The following is an 18,414-nucleotide window of genomic DNA, read 5'->3' on the forward strand; positions in this document are numbered from 1 at the left end:
CACTCAGGCGTGTTCTGCCTCCTCGGCCCCAGGCAGCGCGGCCCGGGCACCGTGTCCCTGTCCGAGGGGGCACCCGACCCAGACTGCCCTTTGTTCCGGAATGCCGTCCCCCTGCCTCCATGTGGGGTCTGCGTTACAGCTTCGGCCCACAGCAAGTCTCCGCCGAGAAGCCTTCTCCAGAGATGCAGGGATAAGCCGCCAGAAGTCACCGGGGTCGCCGGCGAGTGGTGCGGAGCTGTTGACGGGGAGTCCCCCGTTGGTGGCCCTGCACCCCAGCCTCCAGGCCTCATACCCGATCCCCATGCTGGTTCTCTGGGCCCGTGCGTGTGGCTCTCGGCCGCACAGCCCGCTGGCACTCCCCCGTGTGGCCGGTGTCCCCGTGTGTGGAGACGTGGGTCCCTGGCGCCCAGGCGCCCGGCCTGTGCACTTGCCTCTCTGGTCTGTCTGCTCTGAGGGCGGGGCCTCCGCCCACCCGTACTTGGCGCCCAGTGGGTTCTCTTAGGTCCACACAAGGAGAAAGCCCCCTTCCCGGGAAAGGTTCTGGGGTGGGGGGGGAGGGTCTGTCCCATGTGTCAGCCTGACGTGGCCTGACGTGGTCGCCACCGGCTGAACTGCAGACCCCGCGTCCGAGGCTCGTGCACGGGGGACGCCACATCTGAGAGCAGACGTGTGCGGCCGCAGACGCGTCCTCCGTTCTCCCTCTCCGGCGGCACCGGGACCTGGGAGGGAAGGCAAGGGGGAGGGAAGGCGGCGAGGGTGTCTTTCTTGTCCCTGAGGGCTTCTCTCCGGGTGAGGGGCTGAAGGCCAAGGAGGGTCTCAGTTGAAGCCCTTGGCGCCAGTGGGACAGGAACAGTGGGACAGGTTGGGGACTTTCAGGGTTTCCTGGGCCCCAGAGACATCCCAGAGAGGCAGTGGCAGGCGGAACCCCTTCTCCTCCCCTCCCCCTCTCTCCTGCCTGCCCCCTGGGGGTCTTTCCCCACCCCCACCTACCGTCCCTCTGCTTCCCCAGGTGCCCCAAGACCCTGGGATCTTTCCCTGCAGCCCCTCCCACACTCTCCTGCTCTTCCCTTGGGCCTGAGGGTGGGGGGATGGGTCCCTGCCAGAGAAGTCCCCGCCCCACTGGGTGGGACCCTCAGGCCCAGTGGCCATATCTCCTTGCCCGGCTGCTGGGCTGCTCCTGCTCGTGGAAGGGAGAAATGGGGGGGGGGGGGGTTCTCCTGAGCCTGGGCTGATGACCCAGAGCCCCCGGCAGAGGCTGGGAGAGAGGCAGCTGCCCTCCCTGCGCCCCCCCCGCCTGCTGTACACCCTCAGTTCACGTGTCCTTGTCTCTCCCCACCCGGCCTGTGTGCCTGCAGATCTGGGCTCGTGGAGGGTCCGGAGCCATGACGTGAGCTCCTCTGGGACCTCCGTGCCTCAGTTTCCCGATCTGGGACTCAGGCTACTGGAGGATTAAGGGAAGTGATTCCACGCGCACGCCTGGCAGACAGTAAGCTGCGGGTGGATGTCAACCTTCAGGCGTGTTTCCGGGACCCTTACAGGAGGGAGCCTGGGGGCTGGCCTCGTGGCCTCAGTTCCCAGGGGCCTGCCTGTCACCCTGCTCCTCCTCTGCGTCCTCTGCTGGCGATCCCGTGTCTCTCCCTGCCTCACCTTCCAGCCCAGACCGTGGCCGGACCGCTTCCTTGAGGCACGCAGCGGAAACCCTGCCAGGCCCGGGGCACAGAGACGCATCCGGGGCACGCTTCACACGGGTCCGCCTGGGGGCCTAGAGACACAGTGACGAAGCAAACTCGCCGAGCGTCCCTCTGACTTCCAGCCCGGCCTCTGCTTTCTGTCTGTGTCTCAAGCAGACGATTCCTAGTCGGGCCACAGGCCTTAGCGGACGTCACCCATGGATGCGGCCTCTTTTGGCTGGCAGGCACCGCGGTCCTTCTGTGCCGGGCACCCTGCTCAGTCCTGGGCTCGCACATCCTAGCCTCCCGCCAGCCCAGACGGCCCAACTGCCCGGGCGAGCCCCTGCCTCCCTGCCGGAGCTGGACCCAGAGCGCAGCCCAGGGAGGGTGGCGGCTGCCGCCCCCTGCGTCCTGGGTGCCCGGTTTCCAGCAGCCTCACCATTTCTGACGCAAACACCGAGGCGGGGATCATTAACCCGTTGCACGGGTGGAGCCACATCCCGGTGAGGTGGGGCCTAAGCGGCCAGGAGGTGACTGTCCACTGTCCAAGGTGGCCTTCAGGGCCTGGCATCCATCCAGGCCCCTCCCCCAGCCGGCACCAGGAGCCGCTCCACCCCGAAGTCGAGGGGCAGCCCGTGCCCACGCCACACGGGCGCCCCTGTGGCCTCGCCGCCCCCACCGGTTCCTGCTGAGCTGCTCCTCGCCCGGTGGCCTCAGTGACACCCGCGTTCCCAGCGCTGCCCTGGTCTCCTCCTCTCGTCCTGGAGGCGGCCTTTTCAGGCAGCACCCCCAGCTGGTGACGGGCTGCACAGCAGCAGCCACGGCCCCACGGTCCCCAGGGAGCTGGGCAGCGGGCTGGGCTGTCACAGGCCCTTTCTGGCCTGACCCCGGGGCTCTGACCTGCCAGCTCGCACTCACCTGCATCATGCACTCGCCGCACTGATGGACCACAGGTGAGGGCGGCTTCCCTTAGGGGAAGCGAGGCCCCGCTACCTGAGCCTCAGGACCGCACGGCCGCCAGGGCAGACCTGCCGGGGGCGCCTCAGAAAGATGGGCGGTTTGTACTAACATTCACGCAGGTTCACTGCCTCCACCGGGGACGCAGGGACAGTGGAGGCCAGGCCCGCGCGGCCGGAGCACGATGGCGGGGGGGGGGGGGGGGGATTCGCCCCAGGCCGCCCCCGCCCCGGCATCCCAGTCGGTCCTGCGCCCCAGACTGCCCTCGCCCCGGGGTCCCAGTCCGTCCTCACAGATCCCAGCCCGTCCTCACAGATCCCAGCCCTGACGTGTGGGGTCTGCAGGCACGGGCTTTCACAGTGGGGATCAGCCTCACTTCCCCAGTGTGGACATGGGGCACAGAGGGAATCCGTGGGGGCGAGCAGCCTGGCACGTGCTGAGGCTGCGGGCCCCACGGGCACCCTCTTGGCTTGCTCTCGTGTCAGCTCCCGGTGATGGATTTTCTACCTGCTCGGTGTGACCCAAGGCCCACAGAGCCAGCCAACGCGCGTCGGTGTCGCGAAGAGATCCCCGATGCGGGGCCGCTGAGCGGGGGTGCCTCGCGAGGACAGTGTGGTGTGACTTTTTGCCATTGAGGACGCTGTCGTCCTAGCCTCTGGAGGGAGGCGAGGCCCACGCGCAGGGGTGCCATGGCCGCCTGGCCACATCGCAGGGGCCGCTGGGGCGCATTTTAATGAGCTCACGGCTGTTCCCGGCTTCAGACAAGCACGTCCCGGATCCCCCGCACTTAGGGGCCTGTTTCCCAGCCCCTAAGTTAGTCAAAGGGATCGACTCACCCAAGTTCTTGCTGTTGAAGGGTCAAGACCCCTGCAAAAATCAGGTAAAGGCTATGGACCTTTCCTCAGAAAATGCACACACACACATACACGTGTAACACGTGCACACGCGTGCACAGATATGCTTGCACACACATGCACAGACACACGCACGCACAGGGCACGCGTGCACATGCATGCACACATACACATGACAGAGCACATGTATACACGTGTACAGATACACGTCGCACGCATGCATACGTACACACGCACAGGCACACACCACACGTATACACACATACGCATTTACATCTGCACACGTACGCACACAGCTGCGGTTTTGGGGGCTCCCAACCCCTAGACCCAGGCAGGTGGGACACCTGGTCAAGGAGGCCTGCTGGAAGGCCCCCTCCCCCCCCCACCGTGTTGCGCTCCCTGACGCGTCGTGTGCCTCGCAGGGGCTGTCTAGGGCATTAAAAAAAAAAACCTGTTTTTAATATTTATTTATTTTTGAGGGAGAGAGAGAGCATGAGTGGGGGAGGCACAGAGAGAGAGGGGGAGACACGGAATCCGAAGCAGGCTCCAGGCTCCGAGCCGTCAGCACAGAGCCCGACGCGGGGCTCGAACTCACGAGCTGCGAGATCACGAACCTGAGTTGAAGTCGGACGCCCAACCGACTGAGCCTCCCAGGTGCCTCTGGAGGCATCTTCTCATCTCTGGGGGAGACGCAGGAGGGTTTGTTGCCCTTCCCTGCAGAGTGCGTGCAGGGCTCGCAGGCGTCAGCGGTGACACTGGCTCCGGATCCAAGGTCTCGGGTCTGGTGCACATCCCTTTCTCCCTCTTGACGTGTGAGAAACCTCTCCCTTCCGGCTCCAGGATTTCCCGCCCCGCGCCCGATTCCCTGCATCGTCCGCCAGGGAGGCTTCGCGTAAGTTTTACTCTGTGCAGCTCGAAACAGACTTGGACTCAGTTGCAAGTGTTCTTACTCCCCGAGCATGAAAGAACGGGACGCCGAAACACGTAAAACCGTCCGCAGCCACTTGCCCCCCGGACCCCATGCGTCCGGCAGCCCCGCTCACGCGCCCCGACAGCGGATCGCACGCCCCCCAGAAGGTTTCGGGAGCCCTTCGCTCTGGCGGGGCCTCAGGAGCGAGCTCTGGGGATCACAGGGGCCCAGCGTCTACGGAGCTTGGAATTCAGCATGCGGCCTCCCCTCCGAAGCGTGCGGGACCCCCACTGTCCTGACAATGTACCCGTGAGGCCCACGTGCCTCCCGCTACCGTCCCCGAAGCCGGCAGAGCTCACGTGTCCCGGCTTGGCCAACCAGCTGGGCCCGAATGAGCAAAGCAGAGGTGGGGGTCCCGTGAGCCGTGCGGGCACCTGTGGTGTAGACGGGGGCCATCGGGGGAGTCGGCTGCTGCGCTTTGCGGTGTTGGCTCTGAGCAGCCTGGGTTCCTCTCTGCCCCCCAGACTAGTCAGCGAAGCCTCCTTTGGTCTCTCAGACCCTAGGAAACTCCCCTTCTGCCTGAGAGCCTGAGCGTGTGCCTACAGGGTCAGGAAGCACCCTGCCGTGTGCGTGCCCGTGCCCTGTGCACACCGCCTGCACCGCGTGCTGTTTGTGTAAGCAGGCACTCACTGCTGCTCCTGCCAGCGGGGGGCAGGACGAAGACAGAGCAGAAGGGGCTCCCGGGGGTGTGAGGAGAGAGCCCAGTGCTAGGAGCCCCGTCTGACTCCCCGGAACCTGGGCCCAGCGTCCCAACCTGTGCAGCAAGACGTGTCCACCGGGCATGGGGCATCCCTGAGTGGGGCCTGGGGTCCTTCCGACTCCCACACCCCCTTCCTCACTGGCACAGAAGACGTAGGATTCTGGCCTCCCCGAGACCCCAGTCTGAGCAGGAGCACAGCGGGTGGCCTCCTCCGCAGCCCCTGGCCCCTTCCCGACACTGCCTTCGGCAGCTGATTTACATGAAAAACGGATTTTATTTCTGGAACCGCCTTTTCCTTCACCCTCAGCCCCCGTGAACCCCAGACAGCTCCGGGCGGACCGCAGCCCCTCGGCTGGTAACCGAATGGGCACTTGCTTCACTGCCGCAGCTCAGCGGGGCCGTTCCCGTCCTCGCCGAAGGCTGCACAGCCCGGGGTCCCTGGGGTGCCTTTTCACTCCGCGGGTGATCTAGTATGTCCGTAATGAGTGCAGTCAATTCACTCTCAGGGCCTCGTAAAATTCGGCCTTTTCGCCATTGGTGCACAGCGCGGCAGGGTCTGCGGGGACAGGGCCCCTCCCGGGCCGGGCGGCCCCACCTGCCCAGCCTCCCCCACGTGCTGATGGGGGTGCGTGGACGCCAGGGGGCGGGCCGGTCCACCACTCAGGGCCTAAAGAAAGATGGGTAGCTTCTGAGCCTCAGTTTCCTTGTCTGCGAAGTGGGAGGGTTCATGCTGCTTGGACAGAACAAGGCCGCTGGGGGCACAGGAACCACACAGAAAGTATCTGCTGCTGCTGTGCTCACAGAGTGACGAGAGCGGCCCCAGGAAGAGCTCCCGGCCTAGGCTCTGGGGGCAGAGGGGTGGACAGGATGACCCCCCCTCCCCGGGGCTCCCTCCCCCAGGGACCCTGTTCTGGCTCATCCGAGCCCCGTGAGCCCCAGCAGCGGGTGCTCCCCGGAGCCGAGACCAGTGTGTGCCGCACCTGAGCCGCACGCGGCGACCGGGCCGCCAGGGTTTGTTCCCGCCGCGAAGGAGCCCCCTCAGGAGCTCAGACCTCCCGCCTCCTTCCCCAGCACCGCCCTGGGAGGCTCCCGGTGGGCACCACTGTGCTCAGATGTGGGGGAGGGAGATGAAGTTCGTGTCCCAGCGGAGGTGGGGGGCGGTGGGGCCCGGGCTGCAAGTCAGGTTCTCAAACTGGGGTGAGTCACCCCACTGCTTGCGGCCTCGGTCTTTCCGTCCGAAATGAAGACAGGACCACCTGAGAGCGATTTGTGATGCAGTAGTTAGGGAAATCTGCGTGTTCCCGACGCCCCACCATCCCAGGGCTCCGCGTGTGCCCCGGAGTCTCCCGGACGAGAGCACACAGTGCAGGGCGATGTCCGCACAGCGAGAAGCTGTCCTAAGTGGCCATTGAGAGGGCTGGAAAACGGGGCTCCCCGGGGGGCCCAGTCGGTCGAACGCCCAACTTCGGCTCAGGTCATGATCTCCCAGTTCGTGCGTCTGAGCCCCACGTCGGGCTCTGTGCGGACAGCGCTGAGGCTGCTGGAGATCCTCTGTTCCCCTCCCTCCGCCCCTCCCTCACTCACGCTCTGTCTCTCAAAAATATGATGATAAAACGTCAGAAGGGGGGGGGTCAGAACAACAAGGGGAGGTGGCTTCGTGCTGTGAAGTATTACGCGGGGCTACAGGCAAATCTGCAAATATCGATGCGGACAGAGCTCAGACACCACAAAGGGAAGGGGAGGGCGGGGAACGAGCTGTCCGCCCAGGTGCCGGGACCACGACGTTCCGGATGCAGACTTGCAGGTGACTGATGTCGGGCACACACACAGAAGGAGCCTCCGCAGATAGACCGGGGAGGCAGACGCTGGAGGAGGGGAGGGGAGGGCAGCTAAGAGCAGGAGAGACGCACACAAACAGGGCCACACAGCGTGGCCGGAGCCGGAGGGAGGACCCGTCGGAGTAGGGGAGCCCGAGGCCCGGTGTGCACGCGAGAGAGCCGCAACAGGTGTAGACGAGTGCTCGGTGCAGGGGAAGCCGCGCCTGCTGACGCAGGGTGTGATTGTGATTTCCCGTCCTCGCTGGACCGGCGGCCTCAGTGGCGGAGCCCCGGCTGGTTCCCCCGTCGACCTGTTGCTTCTTAGGTGCCTTGCTGTCTACGGCAGTGTCTGGTTTCCCGTGTTCTGGAGTCTGGTGCCTGAGCCACGTTGTGCGTGGGGCTGGGGCTGGCGAGGGACAGGTGAGGCCGTGTGGACGGTGCTGCAGGACGGGGACGGTCACACCCACCACCAGCGGTCGATTTCCAGCCGGGTCCTAATTCGTGTCTGGTCCGCATATAACTTGAAGCCGGCTGGGCCTGCTCAGGGTCAGTGTCAGCAGTCCTGACGTGGGACAAACACAAACCGCAGCCCCCTGCAGGGCCGAGGAAGGAGGTGCAGTGTCGCTGGCGTCCCCGACCGTGGATGGGGGTGGGGGGTGGGGGTCGTGCGCCACAGCGTAGCCTCCTTAAGCACCTCCTCGGAGCGGCCGGTACGTCTCCCCCTCGTCCAGCTGTCGCCCCCTGAAGAACCTGCCCCTCAGCCCCTCCAGCCCCTCCCAGGCCCTGTGATGGGCACCGTGCTTGGTGAGACAGAGAAGCAGGCCGAGCAGCGACCTGACCCTCAGCGGCCTTGCGCTCAAGCCCAGGTGGACACGGCCCCGTTCAGTGGGTTCTGTGGGTGTTTGTAGAAAACGCTGAGGATGTGGCACTGGAATGTTGACCCCGGAGCCTCCCGTCGGAGGCCGGAATGGGACACGCTCTGTGTAACCGCGGAGACTTGGGCTTGGTCCGCCAGGCTGGGGGCTGCCCTGGCCGGGGGTCCTGGCACGTGGGGTCCAGGGCGCCCCCGAGGGCTCATTTGGCCTCTGCAGATGGCAAATGAAACCCTTGGCCACCCAGCGCGTCCTTTACAGACTGTGCTGTGAGGGTGAGGCCGTGGTCATCCACGTGGCAGAGAACCGGCTCCTGCTGAAGGGTGGGGGCGGGCGGGGTCCTGACCCTCCTGGGGTGGAAAGTGTGAACAGACTACATCAGCAGGAGGAGGGCCGGGGGGGCTGCCGATGGAAGAGCACGGTCCACCAGGCGTCCCGCGTGGCGGGCAGGGCTGGGAGCAGCCACTCTCAGAGCTTCCCTGGAAGGCTCCAGAAAAGAGCATCTGTTTCCAAGGCTGCTTTTGTGAGTGGAGGCGGCCCCCGCGGTGGTGACAACCACCTGGGGACCCGGGAGGAGGGGCCGGGAGTCTCCAGGGAGGGAAGGTGCTGCCAGAGGTTCAGGGGAGACCAGGGGGGGCTTCTCTACCCGGGGCCAGGGCGGCCCAGTCCACCTGCCGTCCACCAGCAGAGGGCAGCGATGCGGCACCGGGCCAGCCCGGTGTCCCATCGGGGAGCCGGGAGCAGCCGGCCAGGCCCCACAGGCCCCGCAGTACCCACCCCACCAGCCAGCACGTCCGGAAAGGAAATGAGTGTAGCCGGGCGTGCCTGCCTTTCTATGGGCCCGTGTTGGCTCCTGATGACGGCCACTTACCTTTCCAAGTGCGTGGACACCAGCTGTCCCGGATCCGGGTCCAGGCCCGGACTGCCTACCTGCCTGGAGCTCTCGGTCTGTCCAGTCGGCGCACGCGGTCTCGGGCGGTGGGCGGCACTGACCCGGGCACCCGTTCACCAGTTCTCGGGGCCATTGTGCTCGTGGGGCCTGGGAGCCGCGGGGGCTCTGGAGGCAGAAGTGGGACACGCTGTGGACCCACGGTCCGCCTGGAACCCTGCCCGGGACACCGGCCACAGAGCTGGGGGCCCACAGACACCTTCTGGCTCCTGCTTCCCTCCTGCGGGCAGCCGAGGACAGCGCCTCCGAACGGCTGCTTATTCTTTCTCCAAACACGGTGGTTCTTCTGAGGCAGGAAGTTAGTCCCCAGCAGGCAGTCCAGCGGCCCCGACCGTCCCGAAGTGTTTGCTCTGCCCGGAGGCTGGGCCGGAACCTCCTCGCGGGCTGGTAAGGTCCACGCGGCCGGGTGCACTCCCGGCTGGAGCGCATGCAGCCCTCGGGGTGAACGCCAGGCAGGCTGGGGTCGGGGAAGCACAGAGCCCTGGGGCGGCTGTCCTGAGGCAGGGGCCCATCCGAGCATGGGGCGTGGGCGGTCCGGCCACAGGATGTGTGCACTTCCCACCAACGCGACACCGGCCCTTGACTGCCCTCTCGTCCTCTCCCAGGGGTTTGCAGCACCTGCACAGAGGGGTGGGGAGGGGTCTCCGTGCCTACCGCAGGGTGCACCTCCCCTGAGTAGGGTGCGTTTGCCTGTGTGTGTGTGTGCACGCGCACACACCCACACACATCCACACACACATCCACACATATACGTCCGCATCTGTGCACATCCACACCCAAACCCACGTGGGCATACCCCCACCTGCACACTTGCACACATACGTGCACACACATGCTTAAAAACACCTGCGCACAGGTACACACACGGACACACAACCACACACACACGCACGCGTACATATTCTCATATACACGCATACACACACATCCACACGTGTACGCACCTGTTCACCCACACTTGCACACCCACACACATCCACACACACATCCACACGCGACATCCACACGTATGTGTCCACATCTGTGCACATCCCCACCCAAACCCACGTGCGCATACCTCCACATGCACACTTGCACACATACATGCACACACATGCTTAAAAACACCTGCGCACAGGTACACACACGGACACACAACCACACACATATGCACGCGTACATAGTCTCATATACACGCATACACACACATCCACACACGTGTACGCACCTGTTCACCTACACGTGCACACCCACACACCCACACACATCCACACACACATCCACACGTATGTGTCCACATCTGTGCACGTCCCCACCCAAACCTACGTGGGCATACCCCCACCTGCACACTTGCACACATACGTGCACACACATGCTTAAAAACACCTGCGCACAGGTACACACACGGACACACAACCACACACACACACGTACGTATTCTCATATACATGCATACACACACATCCACACACCTGTACGTACCTGTTCACCCACACTTGCGCGCGCGCGCACGCACACACACACACACACACACACACACACACGGCAGTGCCAGAAAATCACAGGTCCCTGCAAACTGCAGTCACTGTTGCTGCTGTAAGCCAAGGGCCCCGGGGAGGCGCTCAGGCCCGGTGTGTCCCCCCCGAGGCAGGTTTATTGCCTTTCGGTGGCCATTCATCCCCACAGCCCAGGTGGCCAAACCTGGACTCTCTGCGGGGACCCAGGCCTCTGGCCGTGCCCCACCTTCAGGGAAGGGTGAGGGCATCCTGGCACAGCGGGCAGAGCACAGGCCAGCAACCCAAACCTGCAGACCGCCCACGGCGAACCTTCACTTCCGTTCCTTCACGGACAAGCTGGGTTGCACAGCACACCTCCGAGGGCACCTGCGGGTCCACCGACAAGCTGTGGATGAAGCCGCGAGCTCACTGCCCGTCTGGCCAGCGCTCACTGCTGTTCCCATCCCCACCAGACCCCAGGAACGGGGAGGGTCTGCAGGAATCCATTCACGCTCTTCCGGGGGGGCGAGGGGGGGGACCAGTGGCACACCGGTGAACAGCTGTGGCTCTGTGTCCCTGGGGCTTCTGAAATTCCGTCTTCTGGAGTCAGCGCTGCCGTCTGGTTCCGGGATCCAGAGCTCCCGGGACTGGGGGACTTTCAGAGCTTCTGGCGAAGCTGCCCTGGGGAGTTTGGATGGAGGGCCTTAGGAGGCCCTGCTTTTGTTAGCTGGGACACCAGTCAGAAGGACCCACATGTGGGTCGTACAAGATGCAGGTTTCAGCTCAAACGAGGAAAAACGTTTTCACGGACAGCACCATCCAAAGACAGAAGAACTCTGGCCCGAGCTACTGGGCACCCTGTCCTTGGATGGAATCAACCAGCAGGTGCAGGCCACTTGATGAGAATCCTGTGGATGGAGTCAAAGACCCAAGCGGGTGCGGGGACTGGATACTCACGGAGACCTCTGGTGGCTCCACCTGGGTCCAGTTTCCCACAGAGGGGCTGATGGAGTAAGGACCGAGGCTAGCCGGTGGGGGGTCACGTAACGCACCTTTTCCCCCAGGAGGCGAGGGTGGGGCAGGGAGGGTGGGTGCCTGGCTGTGGACTCCTCACAAGTTGCCGAGGGCTTGTTTTCAGGGCAGGGCCTGGCGGGTGGAGAAGCCCTGAGGACCAGCGACCCCAACCTTTCCCGCTGCAGGGGGCAGGGTGGCATTGCCCTGTGACGAGAGCTGGAGGGCCGGGGACCCAGCCCAGCCCTTTCAGGGCTGCCAGCCGGGCTCTGCTGCCTGGGACTGGGCTGGCCTGCAGAGCCCTGGCTGCGAAGCCTCCAACCGGCCTGCTCGCAGGAACGTCTGCAGCCCGGCGTGGGCACGCGGAAGGGCCGCTGCCCGCCCCCCACTCCAGACTGCTGCAAGCGGACTGGCTTGTGCCGCTCGCGTTCCTGCGGAGTTAAAGGCACTGAAGTCCCTCCCCGTCCCAGGCGGGTCAGACCCTGGAGATGACCCCGGACGCCAGCGTGGGGGCTGACGGAGGGCCCCAATCCTCCGGTGACAACCCCCCCCCCCGGCCCCACCTCCCTGTCCTCTCCTCTCTCGGTACCCCTCCCGCGCGGGGCCCTGGGTCTCCAGGCTCCTCTGATCTCCCCCTGCCCCCGGGGGTGCCTCCCCGGCGGCGCCGCGCCCCCGCGCGCACCGCAGGGCCTGGCCGCGTCTGCGCCCCCCGCGCGCTGCGGTGTCCGGAGCCGGAGCCGGGCGGGGGTGCGGGCCCGCGGGGGCGGCGTCGGGCGCCTTCCTCCGCGAGTCCCTCCCCGGCGGCCGCCGCTCGGCGCCTTTAAGGCAGCGGGAGGGAGCGGCGAGGCGGCGGCTGCGGCGGCCGAGGCGCGCGGGGCGGGGGCGCGGGGCGCGGCGCGCGGAGTCCGCTCGGGGCCGGAGGAGGCTCGGCGGCCGGGGCCGGGCCGGGAGCGGCGAGGAGCGCGCGCGGCGCAGCCGGAGCCCGCCGCCCGGGACATGGCCAAGGCGGGCCGCGCAGGTGAGGGCGGGCGCGGGGAGGGCAGGGCCGGCGGCCCGGGGGAGGGACCCGCGCGCGGCCCAGGTGAGCCCCCGCGCAGGTGGGCGGAGGTTCCGGGAGGGCCGGGCCCCGCGCGCCCCGCGCGTCCTTCCTGCGCCCCCCGGTCCCCGGAGGGGCGCCGCGGGCGGCGGTGGCGGGGGGGGGCCGGGGCTGCGGCTGCCGGGTCCCGTCCGGCCGCCACCCCCCCTCGGCTCTCCGGGCAGCCCCGGAGCGCGGGCACCGGAGGGGCCGTCTTGAGGCCACCGCTCCCTCCCGCGCCCCCAGCGTCAGCCCGGACGCGCCCCCCCACCCCCACCCCCAGTGCCGCCGCTCGCTCCATCCGGGACGCGGCAACCTCCCCCCCCCTCCCCCCGCGCCACCCAGCTCAGTCAGGAGACCCAGATTTCTTCTGGGGAAGGAGGGGTACTGCGCTGCACCGCTAGGGAGCCGTCCCGCCCCCTCCCCCACCGACCCCGGACGCAGAGCCGCAGGTGCGAAGGTCTGCGGGTCTGCAGGCCTGCCTCCCGTGGGGTCCCGCGGGCTCTGCGCTCCCCCGGGCGCGGGCATTGAGGCCAGCGGGGTGAGGGAGTGGGCGTCAGTCATTCGTTCGTTCCTGCATTCATTCGTTCAGCCAGGCGTTAATTCCCCAGCGTCCTGCGTGCCAGACCCGAGCTGGGCGCGGGGGGGGGGGGGGGTCAGGACGGCCACCCGGCTCTGCCCCCGTCTGCACGGTCTGGGCCTGGCGGCGCCCCCAGAGGCCCCGGGGGGAGGACAGACCACCAGGCTGGCGCACAGTGGCGACACTGGCGTGTGTAAATGCACCGTGAACTCACCCCCGGCCTGTGACCCTGGCAGGTGCGGTGCTATCCCTGGGGACCCGGCCTTGGTCTGGCACGAACCCCACCCCTCTACCCACAAGCAGTGGCCGCGATGGAATGCGTGTGAATTCGCCCGTACGCACACTCGGGCGAACACCCTGGTCCGTGTGCACGTCCACTGCCGCCCCACGGGTGCTGCTCGGAACCTTGGGCCGGTCCGGACCCCCCTGTGCGCACGCTGGGCGTGCGATTTAGGGCCGGGAGGAGTCCTGCCGGGGTGGGGCTGGCTGAGTGAGATGCAGCTAAACACCCCTTTCTCACTTCCCTCCCTTTCCCCTCCTGGAAAAGGCTGTCTCCCTCTTCCTCCTCCAGGAGCCTGGGGCCTTACCCACCCCCTCGCCTCCCAAAGGGCACATGGCAGGGTGTGTGTCCCGCCCGCCGCCCCGCTCCGCGTGTGCGTGCACAGCCCTGCACAAACCACCTGCCGGCTACAGTCACCACGGTAGAGGCTAACTGTGCCACCAGAACTGGGTGCCGGGCAACATGCACAGTGATCCCGGGAGGGTGGAGATGGTCCTGGCCCCCCTTTAAGGCATCTGGAAGCAGATACTCAGAGAAGCTCTCCCTCCAGGTGGCCCGGAGGGTCTGGGCAGAGCCTGGGCACCCAGCCGGCTCTGCCGGACCCTAAGGGTGCTGAGTGACAGGCTTTCTCCATCACTGCCCCGTCAGGCCAGCCCCGCACCATCGGTCTGGGGTGCAGTCTGGTCCCTCTACTGTGGCCTGTGGGTCGTTTGGCTCCCCAGCTGCCAGCCGGTGGGCATCTGTTCAGTGCCGGGTGAAAACTGCCCCAAGCGTCTGTGCCTCGTGCGGCTCTAACATCTCGTCTTTTCTGGGGCATGCTGTGTTCGGCCCTTCCCTTCAGGGCAGCCCTGACCCCTCCTCTGTGGATCCCGTGCCCGTACTCGGCCACCGCTCCAAGGAGCCTTTTCGGGATTGAGCCAGCGAGATGGGGTTACGTACGCCTCCTTTTCTCAATCTTTCTGGGTTACTTTGCATTTTGTCAACGTCCCTTCTCTTTAGGCTCTAAGCCTACTGACCTGAAAACAGCTTCCGGTAACATGTGTATGGGACCCACGGTGGCAAAGCCCGTGTGGAATGATCGGTGAGCTTTAGAACAGAGGCGTCCTCGCGGGGCGGGGGGGGGGGGTGTCCCTCTCTGCACAGCTGGAGACACTAGGGCCCCAGGAGGGGACATAACAGAGAGGGTTGGCTGTTCGGGACTGTCTACCGCAGATGGGCAGACTGGTGATCAGAAATGATCAGGCCTTCACTCTGGGGTGCCATTAGAACCAAGGGTGGCTGAAGGTGGGGGTGCAAGGCCTATAAGAGTATGTTCTGTGGTCTAGGAGACATTTTCTCTGAAAATTGGCCAAGGGACCACCTAGTGAGGTTTGGACCCCAGAGCCACCACAGTGCGTGACTCCGGGATCATCGTATTGTAGTCCAGTGAATGGTGTCCCTGGGCTTGTGCAGTGTACCGCCTGAGCAGCCAGCCATGGCACCGTCAGCTATATCAGACAGGCGCCGAAGGGAGGCAGTAAAAGGACTTTCACTTGGTCGGGAGGACCCAGGTTCAGGAAAACATGCTGTGAGTTTCCAGAAAGGATTGGATAAATTACAGGGTGTGGATCTCAAATGGGTTACTACTAGTTCCCAGCGTCTGGGAGATTTCAGTCACCCAGCCCAGAAGTGTTGTGCCCTGTGTCCGGTCTTGAGGGGAGGGAGGGCCCTGTGGGAGCTCCAGGTCCGGTGGACTAGGGCGGGGGTGGGCGAGGCCTCCCTGGGGGGACAGCTGTTCACACCCAGGCCTACCTGTGGCCATCCTCCAGTGCGGTACAGACCGGAAGAAACTAGGGGTGGTTCGAAACAGGGAGGGCTGGCGCTTTCTAGGAGCCGCGCCTCAGAAGCTGGCCGATTTGGGCAGGAAGGTGGCGAGGGGCAGGCCTTGGGTCAGCTAGGGGCTGGACGAGGAAGATTTTCCCGTGGAGGGGCCAAGGGAGGGCGGAGGTAGGGAGGGTGGCAGAGGGGTCCTGAGGGTGGGGAGAACGGTCTGGCCCTGCACGGAGGCCCTGGAGGGCGTGCGGGGCAGGGCTGGGGTGCTGGAGGGGTGCATGGGGAGGGGCGAGGCTGGAGAGAACTCTGGACAGAGAACAGCATGGGAGGCGGGGCGGGGTGGCGAGGTAGTCCCTCTGCCTGCTTCGAGGGCGGCTCAGACCCGCGTGTTAGAACCCACTCTGTTGGGAAGGGCTGGTTCGGCTTCCTGCCCCTGCCCCCCCCCCCCCCACTCCTAGTGCCCCAGCGGTTTGGGACCTCTCAGCTGGGCAGGGCCAAGGCGGGTGGGGAGCGGGGGGGCGCTGCTGGGCCTTCCAGGCTGGAGGAACCAGTTTATTTGCTCCCAGGAGCTGGCCGTGTTCCGAGGGCCTGTGGGCTGGATTGCATCAAACCCGTACTCTGGGGGGGCGGGGGGGGGGGCGAGCACTGATCGTCCAGTGGCAGGGACAGGGGGACCCTCCCAGATCCTCCTGTTCAGAGCCCTCGGCAGGCCCGGCCAGGCCACAGGAAGGTGGTGGCAAGCCGGGCCTCGAACCTGCATCTCCAGAGTCTCGGTTCGGACCTTGTTCGGCCGTCACCCAGCTTGTCACCATCTCCAAGCCAGGCAGCGTCCTGGGCGCCCCCGCTCCAGCCGTGGCCAGATCTCTCGGAGGAGGGTGGGATTCTCAGCACTCTGGGAAGCTGCCGGGGGATTCAAGGGGCCAGTCTGAGGAACCCCCAGGCCTCGGGCACTAGGATGGCTCGTAGGTGTCCGGGAAGGGCATGGCGTTCCTCAAGGAGGTTGCAGATTCACTCGGAGGAAACGCTGGGTCCAAATCAGAAGCCAGCGTCCCAACTCACGGCTTGTCTAAAACTTTGTCTCTGAGACGCCTTCCCTGCAGCGGTGGGAGTGCTGGAGCTCTGGCGGATCTCCCGCCCTCTGCGGAGTCACCTGTCCCGGCGGCTCACCGGCGGCCCGGCAGGCCCCAACTAGAGACCCTTTGCTGCCCTGAGGTCTGGGCCCAAGCCCCTGTCCCAGCAGGAGGCCCCTGTTTGCGAGGCAGTTGTTCGGGGTTCGCAGGTGGGACACAGAGTGTGAGCCCACGGCTAGACACCCCTGGCTGGGGCCACGTCTGATCGGCCAGGAGGCGTGACATGTTTCGTGGACGTCTTAGCCTGTTGTGATGGTTCCCCCCCGGGAGAAGTCTGGAGGTGGCCGACCCCGCCTGTTAATCATGTGCGGGGCGGGAGACCGAGGCCAGAAAGGCACGGGGTCGCCCGGAGACCCATGGGGCTCCGAGTGTGGGGATGTCCCGTGGAGTCCAGGCATGGGGGTGGGAGGCGCGGGGTCGGTGGGCACAGCCTGGCTCGTGATGTCAGCTGCCGTCCCCAGCATGCTTCCACCGGGAGGCTGGACAGCGTCTCTTTCGATGAGGGTTGCTGTGGCTCCCATTCCGTGGATGAGAAAACGGAGACCCAGAAAGATCGAGGGTCTGGTTGTAGACTCCCGTGAAGTGAGAGGCAGAGCTGGAGGTGGGACTCGGGTCTCGTCTGTTCTCGGATTCGCCATTCCTAGCGGGGAAGCTGTGCCACGGAGAAGACGCTGGTTGATCTTGAACCGTCTCTCGGTTTCCTCATCAGTGAGGGGGCAGGAGGAGGCGAGGAGGAGAGCTCGGGGGCCAGGACCAGCCCCCTCCTCGCTGGTTTGTGCCTTGGGGTCCCCCTCCCCCCTCTCCTGTCTCCCAGGGACCCCCAGAGGCGTGGGGGGCAGGGCAGAGGACAGAGAGAGCACATGCCTCTGGGGGGCCTGGCCTGCCCATCACCAGATCTGCAGCTGGGCTGGGGAGGGGGCAGCTGGTCCCCCACCTAAGGGCTGGAGTGGGAGGGGGCCGAGAGCATAGCAAGTTAGTTTGGAAGCCACGTGAGATCCCAGCACCGCCCCCCCCGCCACGCACCCTCGAGCTCTCTCTACTCCCCGTTTTAAAATTCTTGTTTTCTAAAGAGAAAGAAAATGCTACACTGCAACCCCTTTTGCAAAGGAAGGAGCCGTAGTGAGTCACTCCGGAGGTAAAGCCACCTCCAGGGCCCCACGCCCGCCCGCCCCCCTGCACAGCTGTGTGGCCACAGTCCCCGGGGTACACGCGTGGGTGGGGGGAGCCTCCTGCCTGTAAGCGCCTCCGGGGTGGGAGCAGGGGCCCTGCCGCGGCACCCGCCCCCCGCCTCCAGGCTCTTCCGGGGCTGCATTTACGAGGTTCACTCTCCGGCGGCCTGAGAGCCCCCTTGCGCCTGTTGGCTCGGCCTGAGGCCGGGGGTGGCCTGTCTGGGGGGCGAATTCAGGCCCCGGGGCGGGGGGTGCGGGGGCTCAGTGTGCGTGGTCAGGGCCGGCGGGGACAGGTGCTCCCTGGGCTTCTTGGTGCGACTCTTCCCCAGGCCGGAGTGCCGCAGAGCAGAGCGCAGGGCTGACCCTCCAGGGGAAGGTGCCCGCGGGGTGTCTGGAGCCTGCCTTCCTTGGAGAGGGTCCCCCCCCCCCCCGTTTGTTTGCAGAACTGCGCGGGGCGGGCCGGCGAGGAGGTGTTCCCTTCCCAGATGACCCGTTATTCTGGAAGGGAGGGAAGGTAGCAGCCTGTCAGCCGGGTTGCCGAACAAGGGTTGGAAGCAAAAATAGATGTGGCGGAGCAGAGAGGCCTCTTCGGAGGCGCCTGCCGCCGGGGCCCGTGCGCTGGGCGCCCCGTGTGTGCCCTGCTCAGGGAGAGACCTAGGTGTGTGGGATGCGGGGTGAGCCCGCAGGGGCAGCAGCTGTCCGGGAGCCTGTCCCTGGAGGCTTGCGGCATCCGCGGCCGGCTGCCCGGCATCACGCGCACACCTCTGACCTCTGACCTCCTGTGCACCTGCTCCAGCCGGTCCAGATCCGCGTCCTCCTCCTCCCCCTCCTCCTCCACTTCCTCCTCCTCCTCCTCCTCCTCCTCCTCCTCCTCCTCCTCGGGATGCCTCTGCCCAGGCCGGGGCCTGAGGCTTCCCTCTCCTGCCCTCACCCCCCTCCCTCCCTGGGGAGGCTGGTCCCCGCTGAGCAACTCTGGAGTCATCCCTGGTGGTAAAAGAGCTATTTTCAGCCTTCCCATTACTGCCCAGTGTGCAGGGGGTGTCTATCCCTTGTTGGCTCTTCGTTCCCTTTGGGTGCGGTGTCGTCTGGAGCA

General features: G+C 65.9%; 2 protein-coding genes across 3 annotated transcripts in view; one reads left to right on the forward strand and one right to left on the reverse strand.

Annotated features, from left to right (window-relative positions):
- Positions 1–6,413: 6,413 nt before the first annotated feature.
- Positions 6,414–9,678, reverse strand: LOC122484785 (collagen alpha-1(I) chain-like). Its single transcript, XM_043582737.1, has 2 exons — positions 8,989–9,678; positions 6,414–8,897 (listed from the first exon to the last, which is right to left on the reverse strand). Exons 1-2 carry the CDS (start codon positions 9,607–9,609, stop codon positions 8,214–8,216), a joined length of 1,305 nt encoding a protein of 434 aa, XP_043438672.1. The 5' UTR covers positions 9,610–9,678; the 3' UTR covers positions 6,414–8,213.
- A 2,536-nt stretch (positions 9,679–12,214) lies between these two features.
- Positions 12,215–18,414, forward strand: part of PITPNM3 (PITPNM family member 3) — a 73,197-nt gene continuing 66,997 nt past the window's right edge. For both annotated transcript variants that reach the window (XM_043582741.1, XM_043582742.1), the window contains exon 1: positions 12,215–12,293. In XM_043582741.1, coding sequence (XP_043438676.1) covers positions 12,272–12,293 — 22 coding nt within the window. In that variant the 5' untranslated portion in view covers positions 12,215–12,271. The remainder of the gene's footprint in view (positions 12,294–18,414) is intronic.

Source organism: Prionailurus bengalensis, chromosome E1, assembly GCF_016509475.1.
Source record: "Prionailurus bengalensis isolate Pbe53 chromosome E1, Fcat_Pben_1.1_paternal_pri, whole genome shotgun sequence".
NCBI lineage: Eukaryota > Metazoa > Chordata > Mammalia > Carnivora > Felidae > Prionailurus > Prionailurus bengalensis.

What these genes read in the sequence shown, in the direction of transcription:
- LOC122484785 (XM_043582737.1), bottom strand. Translation starts at nt 9,609, where the DNA reads ATGTGTGCAAGTGTGCAGGTGGGGGTATGCCCACGTGGGTTTGGGTGT. An exon ending in AGGGAAGCAGGAGCCAGAAG is followed by an intron (nt 8,898 to 8,988) that starts GTGTCTGTGGGC and finishes TTCTGCCTCCAG; the next exon opens with AGCCCCCGCGGCTCCCAGGC.